Genomic DNA, 16,857 nt, shown 5'->3' on the forward strand with positions numbered 1-16,857 from the left:
GACCTGATCCCAGGACCCCATGATCACGCCCTAAGCCGAAGGCAGACACTCAACTGCTGAGCCACTCAGGTGTCCCAAATTTTCTGTTTTTAATTATAACTGAGTTTCAGCATTTTTTCAATTTTTTTTTTATTTCTCTCCTGGGAACTACTTGTTCCATTTCCTCTTCCCATTTTTTTGTCAGGTTGTTGGTCTTTTATGCATTCCTGGTAGGACATTGTGTTCATTTTAATTGAGAAGTGTACTAGTTCTCAGGAATGTTACTTTTGTTAATTCATTCTTTTTTTTTTTGTTTGTTTGTTAATTCATTCTTGTTGGCTTAGAGCAGATACTACTATTCAATATACTGCCTGTACATTTTATGTTCTGTCACTGGCCACTGGGGAAGAAGCAGAGCTGAGGAGCAGTAGAGAGAGACCAAGGACAGAAATAACCTTGAAAGCAAGAGTGCAAAACGCACAGACACCTGCCCTCTTTTTAGAGGTCTGTGGTGGTCATCTTCCTTTAGATTATTACCTCTTCCCGAAAAACTGCCTCATAATCTGCCTCATACAGATGAGTTCAAGTCTCTGCTTTTCAGAAGTAGCCTAATTTAGTGTAGTTTCAGAAACTGTAAAATTAAAGTTTAATCATTTAAAGTTAGTGTAAAGACATTTAATGAACATTTATATTTTATTCTTCTTACATACTCATTGGTTCTTGCTGGAAACATACCTTCTGTTGATTATTACTTTATTAACCAATTAAAATTTCATGAAGCAGGATGAAATGGATTTTTCCCACCTTTTGGAGCAGTAATGTAGTGTTTCTCATTCCTAGATGAAGTGATTTCCTCTGAAGACATTGGGGCTAGCATTTTCAATGGACAGAAGAAGGTGCTGTATTATGCTGATGCCCTTACGGAAATAGCTTTTGTAGTTCCTTCTCCTGTGGAGTCTTTAAGTAAGCATTTTTTATATGGTGCTGTTTTAAAATCTGTTTTTATATTCACTGGTTTGTGCAGTATTTTTGCATTGGGAGAGATTTCTGAAGTCATCTAAGACACTGTTTAACTTCTAAGGCATGATAGCATTTAGATGATGCAAAGGTATAGGATATTAGCTCCTCTTTCTTAAGGACTTTTAAAGACAGATGGACCAAACCTCTTATAATAATCTTTTTTTTTTTTTTAAGATTTTATTTATTCATGAGAGACACACAGAGAGAAGCAGAGACATAGGCAGAAGGAGAAGCAGGCTCCCAATTGGGAGCCTGATGTGGGGCTTGATCCCCAGACCACACCCTGAGCAGAAGGCAGACGCCCAACCGCTGAGCCACCCAGACGTTCCTATAATAATCTTTAAGTAGAGAAGGAGAGATCCACTTCAACCCATTTTTTGTCTTTCTTTAATTAATCAATGCATAGAAGGCTTGTTTTGCAGTGTATTCATTTCTTTCTCCATTTATGAATTAGCTCCCATCTACTTGCCTGCTTCCATGTGAGAGCCTTATCTGGAACTCTAGAGAATCCTACAATTGGAAGGCTCTCTGATAGCATCTGGCTGATCTGACACCAAGCTGGAGAAACTTCACAGCCTAGAAAAGGTGGTGAATTAAGCCAGTTCTTCCAAAGGATCAGGAGTGATTATTACTTCTCAGTCTGAACCCATAGTCTTATCTTGCCTCAAACCTTTGCTTCTTGCAAATTAAGCCCATTTCTTTGTGCCTGACCAGGTAGTACGTGAAAAACTTCACCTTCATTGAGACGGTCTGTAGAATGGGCTGCTATATATCACACTGTCATGGTCTCATCTTCAGGCTAATTACTTTTCTCGTGCCCTTGCTCTGGCAGCCTTCTGAACTTTTTGTACTTGGGCCCTTGATTTCCCACACTAGGTCCCCCACCCCTGTCTTATATTCTTGGGCCAGTTGTGTCCCTGGTAGGAGGGGCCTTCGATGGTCTAGGTCAGTATCCTTAGCAGCTCTTTGCCTTCACATCAAGGCTGTGATTTATTACCTTGATTCCAGAAGCGAGGCCCTATTTGTCCTCTGTGGGTTGAGTCCCTCCTTTGTGGTGTCTCTAGGCCAGCCTATTTGCACCAACAAAGCTAGAATCTTGTCCTTCTACTTTAGTTGCTACAGTTGGGTCTTTATCTCTTGTCATGAAATGTCCCGTGTGCCAGCTGTGCCCCTGCTCTGACTCAACCTCTTCCGGTTTCTTGAGATTTGTCTTTGTTTTTGTTTTTTCTGACTCTGTGTGCTTGTCTGTAACCAGATCACTTCTTAATCACAAGGACTAGGTCCTCTGTAGCTTTGGAATGCCCCAGTGCCACTGGGTACCACGCCACATGTTTGAATATGTAATCAAAATAATTAAGAGAATGACAGGTGGCTTATATTTTGCATCTGAAAAGTCTAAATATTTTCTAGTCTTATCTCAGTTTTTCTGTAGTGCAGGAGCTGGCAAACTATGGCACATAGGCCAAAATTAGAACACTAAGTACAGTTCTTACATTCTTAAGGTGTTATAAATAAAATACAAAGAATATGCATTAGAGACCTACATAGCCAGCAAAGCCTAAAATATTTACTGACCCATTATAGAAAAGTTTTACCAACCTTTTGTCTAGAAGCAATGCTTCTCCTAAGTGACTTAGGTTAAACTGTTAGCATAATTAGTTGAAACACTTCTCTAAAGAAGTAGTAAATATAATTTTTTTTCTTTTCCCTATAGCTGATTCATTAGAAAGTAACATCTCGGACCAAGATAGTGATTCAAATATGGATCTTATGCCTGGAATTCTGAAACAGCCATCCCTGACACTTGAGCTTTTCCCTAATCACACAGACAATCTTAATTCCTCACAGCGGGTAAGTAACTTTGTTGATACAGTTTTAAAAATTTGTCATGAATTGAGGGTAATTATAGAATCATGCTTTAAATCAAGCTTTTAACTGTAACATAAAGAACAATGATAGCAGTACTGATTCATTAGTATCTTAAGTTTTGCCTTTTTTTTTTTTTTTTAGTATCTTAAGTTTTTTAAATCAAATTCTTACAATTTTCTTTTTTTCAGCTTGCAACAAATAGGTCATTCTAAGATAGCCTCTCGTGGTTTCCTTGATTTAGCCATTCTGGTACCACGCTTAGGTCTCTCACCCATTCCTTCTCAGGCCTACACTTTTATTTGGTCCCTGAAATACACATTGAAGGTACAACAGTGATGGGCACCTGGTGGTGGCTTAGTCAGTTAAATGTCTGCCTTAGGCTCTGGTCATGTTAATGATTAGGGTCCTGGGGTCGAGTCCTGTGTTGAGCTCCTTACTCAGCAGGGAGTCTGCGTCTCCCTCTCCCCCTCTCACTTGTGCATACATTCTCTCTTTCTCTCTTTCAAATTAATCTTTTTTAAAAAATGGTACAACAGCAGCTATACATTCCATGTCTTTAATCATGTAACATTCAACTTAAACAAGTCTGCTCTATACAAATGGTAGCACTTTGGAGACTAGCCCAGTGTATGAATAGACACACTGAGTGAGGCACACAGCAGCCACCACAAGAAGGGAGTATTTTACTTTTATACTTTTTTTCTTGCCATATCAGTAGATATTATTTTTGTTTTGTCTTTATTTTTGTTTTCTCCTCATGTTAGCTCTTCCTACTGGAAAGTGGACGAGTGATAGCAAGAGTATAAGATGATTTCATAAATGTGGGAAGATTGATTTATAACACATAATAAGAAAGGCAAAAGAAGTGTAAACTTGATTGAACCATTCTTTGATTTTATAGGATTTTTAATTTGGCTCTTCAACAGTGAAAGTTGTTTTTAACATAATACAGTTGACTCTTGAACAATAGGGGTTTAAATTGCGTAGGTTCATGGGATCCCTGGGTGGCTCAGCAGTTTAGTGCCTGCCTTCAGCCCAGGGTGTGATCGTGGAGTCCTGGGATTGAGTTCTGCATTGGGCTCCTTGCATGGAGCCTGCTTCTCCCTCTGCCTGTATCTCTCTGACTCTCTCTCTGTCTATGTCTCTCATGAATAAATAAAATAAAAATAATAAAAATAATAAAAATAATAAAATAAAAAATAAAATATTGCGTAGGTCCAGACATCTGTGTTTTTACAATAAATACAGTACAGTAAATGTATTTTCCTTATGTTTTTCTTAAATATTTTCTTTTCTCTAGCTTTACAGCACATAATACATCTAATATACAAAATATGTGTTAATCAACTATATTATTGATAAGACTTCTTTCTGGTCAACAATAGGCTGGATCAACACCTCCAGCCCCTGCATTGTTCAAACATCAACACTGTATATATGCACTTGAGAGAGAATACAGAAGTATTCACCTTTAAAATTAATATAGTAAAAGTAGAAAAGTAGTTAAGTTGTTTAAGACTTTCTGAAGTAACTGATTTTGAAAATCAGAAACTGCTATATTTAGAAGGTTTCATAGAATATAGTTTGGAGATGAACATGTCTATGTAGGGTAGTAATGTAGGATTTCAGCCAGATCTAATGTTCAGTGATTGGTAGACCTTGTACTCATTTTCTGAATGTCAGTATGGTTATTCCTTAAAATCCAAAATCTTTAAAGCACCGTATTTTTATTATTTATACTTTGTAGACTGCTACTAACCTTTAAAATAAACGTATTTTATCAGCAAAAATGAGTTTACTCAAGAATAGCAGAGAATTGCAACTGGGGACATATAAGCTATGGCAAAACTATTGGCAAGTCCTGCAAACAAAGGAGAGGAACATCGTTTTATGAAGAAGAAGGAAGAAGTTGGGAGGGGTTGTTCTGAGTGAAAGTCATTGGAGGAAAGCAAGAGTTCAGGATGGGAATGACCAAGGTCTCTCATTGGCTGAGTTGCAGAAGATTCCATGTACATCTTTTCCTGGTGGGGCTATAATTGATGTTTCTTTCCTGTTGATGATTCTTCTGTTAGGGTCTGTAATTGACAGTTCTTCATGTAATTGCCATTGGGTGGTACAGCTCCTTTTTCTAGCCTACCTACTCCATTTTAGTGAGGTTTCCCTTTACTGATTTCCACACTACTAACTAAAAAAAAAAGAAAGAAAAAAACTCAATAGATACAGAAAAAAGTTGACATAAAACTCAACATTCATTCATGACAAATATTTCAGCAAACTATCAGTAGAAGAGAACTTTCTCAACCTGAGACCGAGCTCTACTGGAAGCCTAAAGCTAACATTATACTATATAGTATTGTTGACTGCTTTCCCCCTGAATGGAAGACAAAGCAAGGATGTCTGCTCTCACCACTTATATTGGACATGGAGTCCTATACAGGGAAATATGACAAGAAAAAGAATTGATGCATAAGGATCAGAAAGGAGAAGTAACACTGTATGGATTTGCAGATGACATGATCTCTTGCTAGAGATCTCCCTAGAACTCTTGCCCCAATATGATTTGCTCCTTTGTGTGTGGGCAGAACCTGTGAACACGATTTATCCTGTGCTTATGTTACATTATACAGCTAAAGGGATTCTGTGTATATAATTATTAAAGTTACTTTGATTTAATAAAAAGGAGATTACCCAGGTATGCCTGACCTAATCACAGAAGCCCTTTATATTTAGGGCTGAAGTTGGAGATTCAAAGCTGATTAGGAGCCATGCTAAGAAAATGGTCTCTTAAAAAAAAAAAAAAAAAAAATGGTCTAAATGGTCTCTGAGTGTGACTGGTGTCTGCCACCAGTTTGGGGAAGATCTTTTAGTCACAGTCATTTTCTGTGACTGTCAGAACACAAATAGAATTGGAAACAAGAATCTAAGGGAATTGCCATGGTCTCTGGTCATCTGCTAAACACAGGTATATTTCTGTGCTAATAAGGCAGTTTTGTTTTTAAAATACAGCTTAGAGATGAGATTCTACCTTCTGTACACATACCTTTGTTTAGGACTTTTGCATAAACTCATTCCTGCTGCATGCCCTCAAAGTGGTGAGGCTCAGAGTGCTAAAGGGGAGCCACAGAGTCCTGCTAGCTCTTCAGAGAGACTTCAAGCCAATTGGTGGGCAGGGAAACCAGAAACAAACACTGTGATAGTAAAGAGATAAGCAACTCTTTTTTTCTTTCTGCTGACAAAAAAAGTGACTTTTTTGGCCTAGACTGTAGTAGGAAATTTCTGGCCTAGAAATGAGAACTAGAAGTAACTTGCTGATGGGACATTTTAGAGGTTAGGATCCCCAGGCAAACCAGTAACATTGTGATGAAGTGATGAAGAAAGCATTCTGTTTGCTGGCCAGAGATAGACTCAAATCCTTTGGTCTCACATGATCTCATTAAGACATTGTCCATAAATTTTTTAAAAGATTTTGTTTATTTATTTTAGAGAAAGAGTGTGCACACACAAGTGGGTAGAGGGGCAAAAGGAGAGGGAGAAAATCTCCAGCAAACATAGGGCTCGATCTCACAAACCGAAGGTCAGGACCTGAGCTGAAACCAAGAATCAGATGCCCAACCAACTGAGCCACACAGGCACCCTGCCCACAAATTTTATTTTTATTAAATGGAAATTATAATTGGTCAGTATTCCTTATTTTCCTTTTGGAATTTAAGACCTTCATTTCTTTGTTCTAGTTTGAGACTTGATAAACAGAGGAGTCAAAGAGCTTTTTTGCAAATATATTTGCAAAAAAGTGAAAAAATAACTTTTTTCCTGAAGTGATATCCCATGGCCTGATACATCACTGGACAACTTGAATATGTGGTTGAGTAGTTTTATTAAGCCACTTCTTTTTTTCCCCTCTCCCTTCTCCTTTTCTGCTTTTCTCTACCTCATATAGCTTAGTCCCAGTTCCAGAATGAAGAAGCTGCCTCAGGGTCGCCCTGTGCCTCCCCTTGGACCTGAGACAAGAGTTTCTGTAGTCTGGGTGGAACGCTATGATGATATAGGTACTGTGTAAAGACTTTGTCCATTATAGAATGACAATGACTTGCTGAATATGTGGGGAGAGGCAGCACAGATGTGGTATGGTGACCAGAAGCTGGGGTTGGAGTTCAACAAGCCTGGGTTGGCATCCTGGCTGTGCCCCTCACTCAATTTCTTTAAGCCTTAAATTACTCATCTATTAAATAGAGACACTCATGGCACCTCCTGCTTGTGATGATTTGATGAGACTAGTGGATGTAAGTGGATATAAAACTTTTAGCTATTCTTGATATCACAGTGAATAGCTTGTTGCCAGTTGGTCCCTCTCCATGTAGCTCCTGGTCTTCCCAGGTCTTCTGGAAAGGGGAAGAGGGAACACTTCCCTCACTTCTGCATGAACCCTACTGTCTAGTTCTGGTATAAAGATAATTTGTATTTAGGAATTCTGCTATGGATGTTTCTCGTGATTTTTATGTAAGCAACATAAGAGCATTAGAAGTGTATACTTAACCTAAAAATCACATCCAGGTCAGGGTTTTTGGACAAGTGTGATTGTTGCTTTCCAACCAAGCCCTCAAAGGCCACAGATCATGTTCTGTAAAAACTCAGCTTTAGATGAACTTATCTAAAATATGTCTTGAGGGAGATTTCTTCTTGGTGAGGAATGGTTAGGATTATGTATTTTAAGGATACCGTAATCCATATATTTATTGCACCCTTATATAAAGAGATTAGAAGTTAGATTTCATACTATTTATTTTAGAAATATGAGGGAGATATGAATTGTTACTGTTACTGTTACTTTCTTCCAGAGAACTTTCCCCTCTCAGACCTGCTGACAGAGATCAGTACTGGTGTGGAAACTACTGCAAACAGCAGCACTTCTCTGAGGTACACTCTTTGTTTGCCTGAGGCTGATCAGCATGTCTTTAAGCATGGAGAAACCTATTTGTTACAATGTGCCAGTTGTGGTTACATAAAGAAAGACATAAGGAAACAAGAGGGATGAAGGAAATAGGAAATAAACATAGAGGGGAAAAAATCAAAGAAGTTGGTAGATACATGCACAAGGTGATAAATTAGCAAGTATTTTTAAATGGCATCATTACTGTTGTACATTTATCTGCAGCAGAGAGAAAAATGAATAAGTGTAAGCAGGTAAATGTTAACCATAGTAACAGCAATATTAGAAGTAATAGAGTTAAATTGGTCAAAACATTCTGGATAGTTGAAATATCCTAGTTAAATGAGCTATTTAATGGAAAATATTTCTAGATAAAATGTAATACTAACTATATTATAGTGATATGATTCCTATTTTAGCTGCCCATGCCAAAAAAGGGATATAAGAAGAGAATAGTTGGATTCAGATTAGTAACAATGTATATCTTTAGGCTTTATAGTTTCAAGGCTTTTTGCTTGCTTGCTTGCTTGCTTTTGGTTTAAACAAATATTTTAAAACAACCCAAGAGAGGTACCATTATCATCTCTGTTTTACAAATGGAATGAAATAGGCTCATAGAGATTATTCTTCAGTATCACACATTCAGTAAATGAAAGAGAAAGTGATCTGAACTCACTCAGGCTTTTGACCCCAGATGCCAACCTTACCTTGTACAGCAGAGAGCTACCTTTGATATCAAGCTACATGATCTGATTTGTATTGCATGTAAGATGAATTTGTTCTTAACATCATTAGATTATTGTCATAGAATTGAAGTAAATATGGTTTATTTTTTTTTTAAGATGGTTTATTTTAACAACATATTTTTAAATTTCCCGAAAAGGAGAAGTCATTCTTAAAACTTAGGTGTTTTTTTCTGCTGAAGTATTTTAAAGCAAGTTGCAGGAGATCCTAACATTTTAAATATTAGTCTGCATTTCTGAAAAGTAAAAACACTTTTCAGATAGACAAAGATAACATTATCACAGTAGTAAAATTAGTAAGCATTCCTTAATTCTATCTAGTAACCAGTTCATATTAGAATTTCTCCATTTTTCCTAAAATACCCTTTAGAGTTGGTTTGTTCAAACCAGAATCCACTCCATCTGATGTTAATATGGCTTCAGTCTCTTTCACCCCAGAACAGCCCTTTTTGTCTTTTTTTTCCTCCATAATGCTGACTTGCTGAAGAGACTAGAGTAATTCTTGAGGTAGACTTCTCCAGAACTAGTTTGGAAGAAAACTTTGAAGTGTCTTGTGTTGGTGGTAGTAGTGTTACTGTTTCAGTCTTTTTAGGTCAAAAGTTATAATAATATGACTAGCCTGTAAAAATCGTATTTTGTTGGTAGACTGGCAAAAGTCAAGAATTTGTCTTGGTGACAAAATTAACTAAAAGACTAACTTTTATACAACATACTGAAAATTGACTCAATGTTGCTTTGGCCAGAATCACTTTACCTATATAGAACAGAAGCATTGTATTGAAAGCAAAAAAACAAGAAATGCCAACATGTAGCAAGTATCACAGAGTAATAACATGGGTACCTCTAGATGCAGTGACATATCCCTGAGCATGATGTGTGTCTCAGTCTTCTAAAGGTACAGTTTTGACATCAGCACCCATTACCTACTCAAAGGCTTTGGCCCTGCAAAGATGTAGCCATTTATTACCTCTGCTAAGGAGGACATTTTCAGCTGGCTCAGACTAATGGGCCTAACTTCCTCCCCCAACCCCTGAACAAAAATTACATTAGAGATTCCCATAATGGGGCCTAAACTATATTCCCACTTGTGCTCTGAGATTCCATTGTTGGCTCTGGTGGAATTCCCTATACCCTGGCCACTCCCACTTTGGTTAAGGAGGAATAAGGAGGAACTCTGTGAAAGTCCCATAGCTGGTTGCTAGATTCATAGCTCCCAGACAGATTCCTCTGTGTTTCCTTCCACCCTGTATCCCTAGTGGCTTTAAAACACATTTTTTTTTAGCCCCTTTCTTGTCAATTTGGAAAGACTAGCAGCAGTGATGGGCATTTAGGGCTAAGTGTCGGTAGAGGTGGGAGTGGGAATGCAGCAACATGGACTCCCAGAAGGAAGATTCTGAGCAGACTGTGACACATTGGCTCTTACAGACTACATCAGGCTTGGCATCAAGCGTCCTTAATTTTCTTACATGGTATGTGGGGGACTTAAGCTTTTATATGTCTGGGTGAAAAGTTTTCTTTTCTTAAGATCTACCACTCTTGAAAAAGAAGTTCCTGTCATCTTTATCCACCCTTTAAACACTGGATTATTCCGGATAAAAATTCAAGGAGCCACTGGAAAATTTAACATGGTCATCCCGCTCGTGGATGGGATGATTGTCAGCAGACGAGCACTTGGTAAGGTCTTCATATATTGCTGAAGAGTTAAGATTTCTCTGTTTTTTATTTACTTGTTTGTTTATTTAAACATTTTTATGAACCAAGAAGAAGTAGAAATAAGGAAATGGTGATATTAATAGATGCTACATATAGAAAATGCTATAGTTCTTGTTAAATAAGAAGCATATTTTATGAGACAGACGCCTGGGTGGCTCAGCGGTTGAGCGTCTGCCTTTGGCTCAGGGCATGATCCTGGAGATCACAGGATCGAGTACTGCATTGGGCTCCCTACATGGAGCCTGCTTCTCCCTCTGCCTGTGTCTCTGCCTCTCTCTCTGTGTCTCTCATGAATAAATAAATAAAATCTTTAAAAAACAAAGCATATTTTATTCTAACTTTGCTTTATCTACTTAAGTACAAATAGAACTACGATTCGCAAACTTCCAGGCCTGGAAAATGCAGATAGCTGTTTATAATCCAGGGCAATTAGAAATGGGTTGTCAGAACAGACTTTTGCTTGTTTTTCCTTGTCATTGTGTATTTCTTGCAGTCTTGTTGCAGTGTTGTCCTTCTCTCTGGAGATGGGGAGTTTTGCAAATGGAATGAAATAGGTTTGACCTTGAAGGGGAGAATAGTTCACTTGAAAACTGATAGTTTGGGCAGCCTGGGTGGCTCAGCGGTTTAGTGCTGCCTTCAGCCCAGGGGGTGATCCTGGAGACCCGGGATCGAGTCCCATGTCAGGCTTCCTGCATGGAGCCTGCTTCTCCCTCTGCCTGTGTGTGTGTGTGTGTCTGTCTGTCTCTCTCTCTCTGTGTGTCTCTCATGAGTAAGGTCTTTAAAAAAAAAAAGCGACTGATAGTTCACCTAGATGGTTAGTTATTAATGTGGATTTTAATACCCTCTGTTTTCAAGGTTTTCTGGTGAGGCAGACTGTAATTAATATTTGTAGAAGAAAGAGACTGGAGAGTGACTCCTACAGTCCACCACATGTCCGCCGGAAACAGAAAATCACCGACATTGTCAACAAGTACCGGAACAAGCAGTTGGAGCCAGAGTTTTATACTTCACTTTTCCAGGAGGTTGGACTCAAGAACTGCTCTTCTTAGACACTGTCTAGGACTATTGAACTCCAGTTTGGGGCTATGATATCAGAGCAAAACAGTTTGATAGGTGATCACTGTAAAAAAGACAAACAAATCACTCCCCAAGAGCTTACTGTTTAATCACCAGAATAGAAGAAACACATTATAAACCCATTTGATAGAAGACTTTCGGCTTTCTAGTGAAATGGGCTCCCAGACACAATCATATTCCTGCTGGTAATGATGATACACATTTTAGCCATAAACTTTCTTTTAAAAGTGACAATTTTAGTTAAATATAAGCCTTTTGAGGAGAAAGGCTTTATGCATCTCAGTTAAACACGTGCATTGGTAGTATCAAATTTGCAAATTAGAAGTTGAAGATAGTTTTATACTTCACTTTTTAGGAGGTTATGTTCAGAATTAAAATCTGTCTCAGAATCTTCCAGGACATTTAAAGATTCATACTGATGATAGCATGGAGGAGAAGGAAAGAAATCTCAGCTTTCTGCTCACTTGTAAGTCCATTTGTCGTCCAACTGTCCAACTGACAGAAACAAACATATATGTGTTTTGTTTAGATAAGAAGCCTGACATTAAAATATTTCATGTTTCCTCTCCACATTTCACAAAGTTATCATCCTCATTACTGCACAGATCTATCTGAAGGCCTCAGTTTCTGGGCAACCCAGGAGCAGATCTATAATGGAGGCTCGGCCCTGTCCTTTTACGGCGACACAGGTGGCGTTTGTGGGTTAGCAGTTGTAAGACGACAGCAGTGATGCCTCCACTCTCTCCTTTGCTGTGTGGCTTGGGGACATGATGATAGGTTAAACATTCATAATTCCTTGGTAATTTCTTGGTTAAATTTTGAGAAATGTAGACTCACAACAAGGGTTGAAAATTATTTGGTTTCATCCATTGTCTCTTATTTTAGGACCAAGCAGGAAACTGCAGTAGTTTATGAAGGATTCTAATTTGGGGTTCAGGAAATAGCCTCTCAATGCTACTAATTCAGATCTCTCCCAGAGAGCTACTGGATTTTATCATAATTGACAAACGTTAGTGACCACCCCTCGGGTGGCTACTGTTAAAAATGGCTGTTGTCATGTTTTTTTGGACTTTTCAGCTGAAGGCACAACAAAATCCCTGCCCGGGTTTTGGAAATACTTCTGTTACCTCGCTGCTACTTTTTTGCCAGGGATATATCTTTTGAGGTGGCCAGACCCAGAACAACCTTCCAAGGATTCCTGTTACAGTGCTAAGAGTATACACTGCTCATTTCTCCTATTCTTATATGCTTTCTTCTTTATTAAGATTATTTTATGTTAAGAAAGTAAGTGACATCTGAAGTCCAAAGAGGAGTGCTCACAGCTGTGTTAGGGGTGGTCTCCCTATGTGAACTCTGTTGTCAATAGACTTTGGTCAGGGCCGCAGTGGTGTGTTTCATTTGACGTTTGGGGATTTTAACATTAGAGAGTGGGGGATAATGTAGGGCCTAGCTCCCTGTGCAGATATTTCTATTCCAAAAGTATGTATTTTGTCATCTGTGAGCAAGAAATGTGGGTATTATAGCACCTCTTGGTTTTAAATTTGCTGTACCCTTTTCATCATGTTTGTTTTAAGCTCAGGTAAAGGTTACCTCCTCCTTCTAAGACTCCAGTTTCCATTCAGGGTATGATATTATTGAGTAATTGATTTTCTTTTTACTCTGGGCAATAAATCAATGTTTCCAGATGGTAGCATGGAGGCAGGGGGTATATGATAAAGAGGAGCAAACTCTACCCTAAAAATGTTTTTACTAATTCAGCAGGTATAAGGTGAAGTTTAACAACTTTCATGGAAATTCCAGATTGACATTTCAAAGGAAAAATGGTCCCTTTTTATAGTGGAAATGAACAAAGAAGGCTTAAATTGATATGCAACTTACAACATTCCAGAGGTTAAAAATAACTGATGTAGGTGTATTTCCTCGGTGTAATTCTTCGGATAGAACTTTTACCTTTAGCATAATTTTACTGTCAGCTAAATGTACTGTGATGTGCGTGTTGAGGGTAGGCCTCCTGACCCTTCAGTTTGCTCTAATTTCTGGCAACTCTTTGTAATTCTCATAACTGATGAATGAATAACTGTGTTGAATGCAGTTTGTAATCTAGAAGCCTGTGCTCTCCCAGGGAAAAAGGGATCGATTCAGAGCTGTGCAGCCCCTGGAGGCATGAGACCCCAGTGTGTACAGTACAAACAGAGTATAGGGTACATATACCTCGTGAGGTGCTCTTTCCTTCTACTCAAAATAGCATTCACCTACGGAGTGAGTGCAGTTAGAACCCTTGGAAACTTTCATTAGTATGGGTTTGAGTATATGGTCACTAAGTTCACCCAACTGCCTTTGTTAAAAATCATGTTGAGTAGAATAATGCCAGAGGAGCATATTTAGTCCCTAGTTACAACCTTTAGTAGTCCACTTGATAAATTTGCTAGCATGTATTCTTAACCTCTGAAGGGAAGCCAGGACCATTTTGGTCTGTGGCTTTTAAACATTGTCGTTGCTGCATGTGACAGGAGTATCGGGATGGATGAGTGTGGCATTTGGTGACAGGGAAAGCATTACCCAAGGGACAGAGGCAGGTAGCCCCTCAGAGTCCATTTTACCATTTGGGAGATGGGGGCTTTCTTCCTCCTTTCTGGTTGGGAGCACTGATGACAATGAGGAGGCTTTGCCTTTTCTCGGTCAGCCAGCTCCCACTTGTGTTCTGTGCTCCTCCTAAGACCTCCTCCTACCTAGCATTGGCCCTCTGAAAGGAATAGTTATGTGTCAGGTTCACCCCCTCCTGCCCTGACCATACACCCATGCACATGCATGCTGTCCTCCATTTCCAGGTCCTCGATTTCAGGGGCAGCCCATTCTCCTCTGGACTCACTTCTAAATACAGAAGACCTACATCTTTGGCCAGTAATGTCAGTTGCCCACAGGTTGTGTGTATGAGACCTTTATTAATGGTTACTTTCTACATACTGTGGGGAAGCATTTGTCAGGCTCTGCAGAGTGATTATCAGAGTATAGACGGTCTTTGGGAACATTTATTTCCATTGGAAGGTGGAACTTTACCCAAAGTGGGAATCAGTTTTGCTCAAAGACATGTTTTGTGGTAGATAGTAAAGATGTGTTAGGGGTAATTTGACACTCCTGCTGGCAGTGGTTCTCCATTCAGCATTTTAAAACCCATTCAGGTTATATCTTCCTAAAAAGAATTGATTTCTGTGTTTACATGAAATAGTTAAGTTAAATTCGATGGTCTGTTTTAAGGATTTCGGTGACAGCCTCTTTTCCTGAGACAGAGAGATTGGAGGTAATCCACTCACTCAGTGTGGAATCAAACTGTGGGTTCTCAGTAGCTGAAGAAGCCATGTACTGTATAGTGTTTTTCTCAGAGTTTCAACTCATGTTCTTCAGATGCTTTTCTTTTTTTTAATGGTGAGGGAAAAGGTGTAATTTGGGATTCCACAGTGCCTTGCATATAGTAGGCGCCCAATAAATATTTGTTGAAGCAAACCAAGTTTTCCAAGTCCTTGCCTCTTGCAGTGACCAAGAACATCTTTCTCCTCTGAAGGGCTTGGCAGTTGTGGCTAAAAAATAAGCAGTATCATTATTTGCTTGAAATCATATATACAATTTGTATGAATTTCGGTATGTTGCCAAGACATGATCTTTTTCTTATTGTATTTTCTGTAAATATTTCTGGCACTGAACTGTAAAGTAAAGGGGAAGTGTAAATACGAAGGTGTACTCGTGTCCCCTCGCCTCCTGTGTTTTCTCTTCATTGGTTAGGGGGAAAGGCCCAGAGGCTTGTTTGTATTTATGCCGATCCTTTGTCCAGAAGAAGCCCATGGAATATTGAATGTAATACATTTAGTCAATTAAATTTTAAGGAGATTCTTATCTAATAATGTTGTGTGTACTTTTGGTTACAGGCGGGGTTTGATTCCTGCACGGGTATTTCTGATTTACTCTTTCCAGGGCATGTGTACTCTGCTTTGCCTCACCTTCATAATTTAGATCCGTGGGTTTTCATGCTGGTTTTGTAGAGTTTCATGGAATATTCAAAATGAGATTGACTTTTAAAAATAATTTTTAACTGAATTGACATACAGCATTGTATTAGTTTCAGGGTACAACATAGAGCAAGTCACTATTTTTATACATGTCACTATACAAAGTCATTATAGAGCTTGTGTAATGAAAATGCTGTGAACAGAAGCCCAGCATACAGACGCTAGTGTTCACTGGGGGGCTGCCTGCCTGGATCTTAGGAATGTGGAAAGGCCAGCCGTCCTCCTGCCTGCAGATAATCTGGGCTCTGTCAGGGTTAGCAGTCAGGAAAGGAGAGAGACACAGAGGAGGTCATCCTTCCCCCACCCACTGCCCCTGTGAGTAGGGTTGGCTACAGAGGATTCCAGGCAGCATGACTAGCACCTTCCTGTCTACATCACATGTGTAGGGTGGTTGTATCACTCGAGGGAACAATGATGAGAATTGGTTAGGGTACATGCCTCTGCCAAGAGTCACCCCTCCACCCTGGCACTGGCTCGATATGATGTTAACATGTAACCCCCTGAACTGCACCTGGAGGCCAGGGCTGGCCTGTAGTTGTGAGTCCATGCCTGTTCTGACCACAGGACCTCTCACTGGTCCTTTGGTGGCCATTGAGGCGTCACCTTGCGCTGATTGCACAATTGGTCCTGTTTGGGGCTGGGCAAGAAAATGTGTGTTCAAGCCTTTCCCACCAGTGCTCCTCAGCCCTTTCTGACCCCACCCCTTTCAGGACCCAGTGTTAAGGGATCTCCCCCACCCCAGCACAAACCACTCCTGGTCTTCGCCTCTGGGCTGAGTGGCACAGCCTACCAAGGCACTGTTCTTCTTGGGCACACGTTCCAGTGTCATCTACCCAGGCCTCCTCTTCTGGGGACTCCAATCGTCCCATCACTGAGCTAAGACTCAGCCACTGGCTTCCAAGCTCCAGCTTTCCCCTCCCTCCCACCCCTTCTCTATTTTTCTGTGGCTGGCCTTCCTGCCTTTCTCCCTGAGCTGGTATCTTCCTGTAAGGGGATCCTTCCTCCCCATGTCTCCCTTAGGTCTACCGCTCGCTTCTTGCAGCTGCTCTGCCAGCCTGGAACTGGGTCTGCCTGACTTTCCAACCCATGCTCCATGAGTTGCTGTGGTGCCAAAATAAGGGCTTCATCAGACTGCTTGCTCATTAACATGTCATGTCCTAAGCCTCATCTGGAGGTTCTGACTCAGGAGAACAGGGGGAAGTGTCAGAATTGGGGTATTTCATAGACACTTGCTTATAATGATTGAGTTAGCTGATCCAAGACCCTCCTGGATGGAACGCAGTGCTTCTGCCTCCCTCCCTTCCACAAGCAGCAGCCATTCTCCCCGTGAACTTCCTGCCCCTATCAGGCTGCCGGTCTGGCCATAGTGTCCCTCCGGCTCAGGAATGTTCGGGCCCTGGAGGTCCAGAGCCTCCTTCCTGCCACAGGCTGGCATGGCACATGGAGGTGTACTAACTACTACATGAAT

At 40.0% G+C, this 16,857-nt stretch overlaps 1 protein-coding gene across 7 annotated transcripts in view; it reads left to right on the forward strand.

The window, feature by feature from the left end:
• The window catches only part of RALGAPB (Ral GTPase activating protein non-catalytic subunit beta), an 83,032-nt gene extending 67,808 nt beyond the window's left edge, over positions 1-15,224 (forward strand). For all 7 annotated transcript variants that reach the window (XM_072801003.1, XM_072801008.1, XM_072801009.1 and 4 more), the window contains 6 exons: positions 820-942; positions 2,714-2,850; positions 6,806-6,914; positions 7,704-7,782; positions 10,064-10,212; positions 11,107-15,224. In XM_072801003.1, coding sequence (XP_072657104.1) covers positions 820-942; positions 2,714-2,850; positions 6,806-6,914; positions 7,704-7,782; positions 10,064-10,212; positions 11,107-11,300 — 791 coding nt within the window. In that variant the 3' untranslated portion in view covers positions 11,301-15,224. The remainder of the gene's footprint in view (positions 1-819; positions 943-2,713; positions 2,851-6,805; positions 6,915-7,703; positions 7,783-10,063; positions 10,213-11,106) is intronic.
• Positions 15,225-16,857: the final 1,633 nt, after the last annotated feature.

The sequence above is a fragment of the Canis lupus genome, chromosome 26 (genome assembly GCF_048164855.1).
Source record: "Canis lupus baileyi chromosome 26, mCanLup2.hap1, whole genome shotgun sequence".
Classification (NCBI taxonomy): Eukaryota; Metazoa; Chordata; class Mammalia; order Carnivora; family Canidae; genus Canis; species Canis lupus.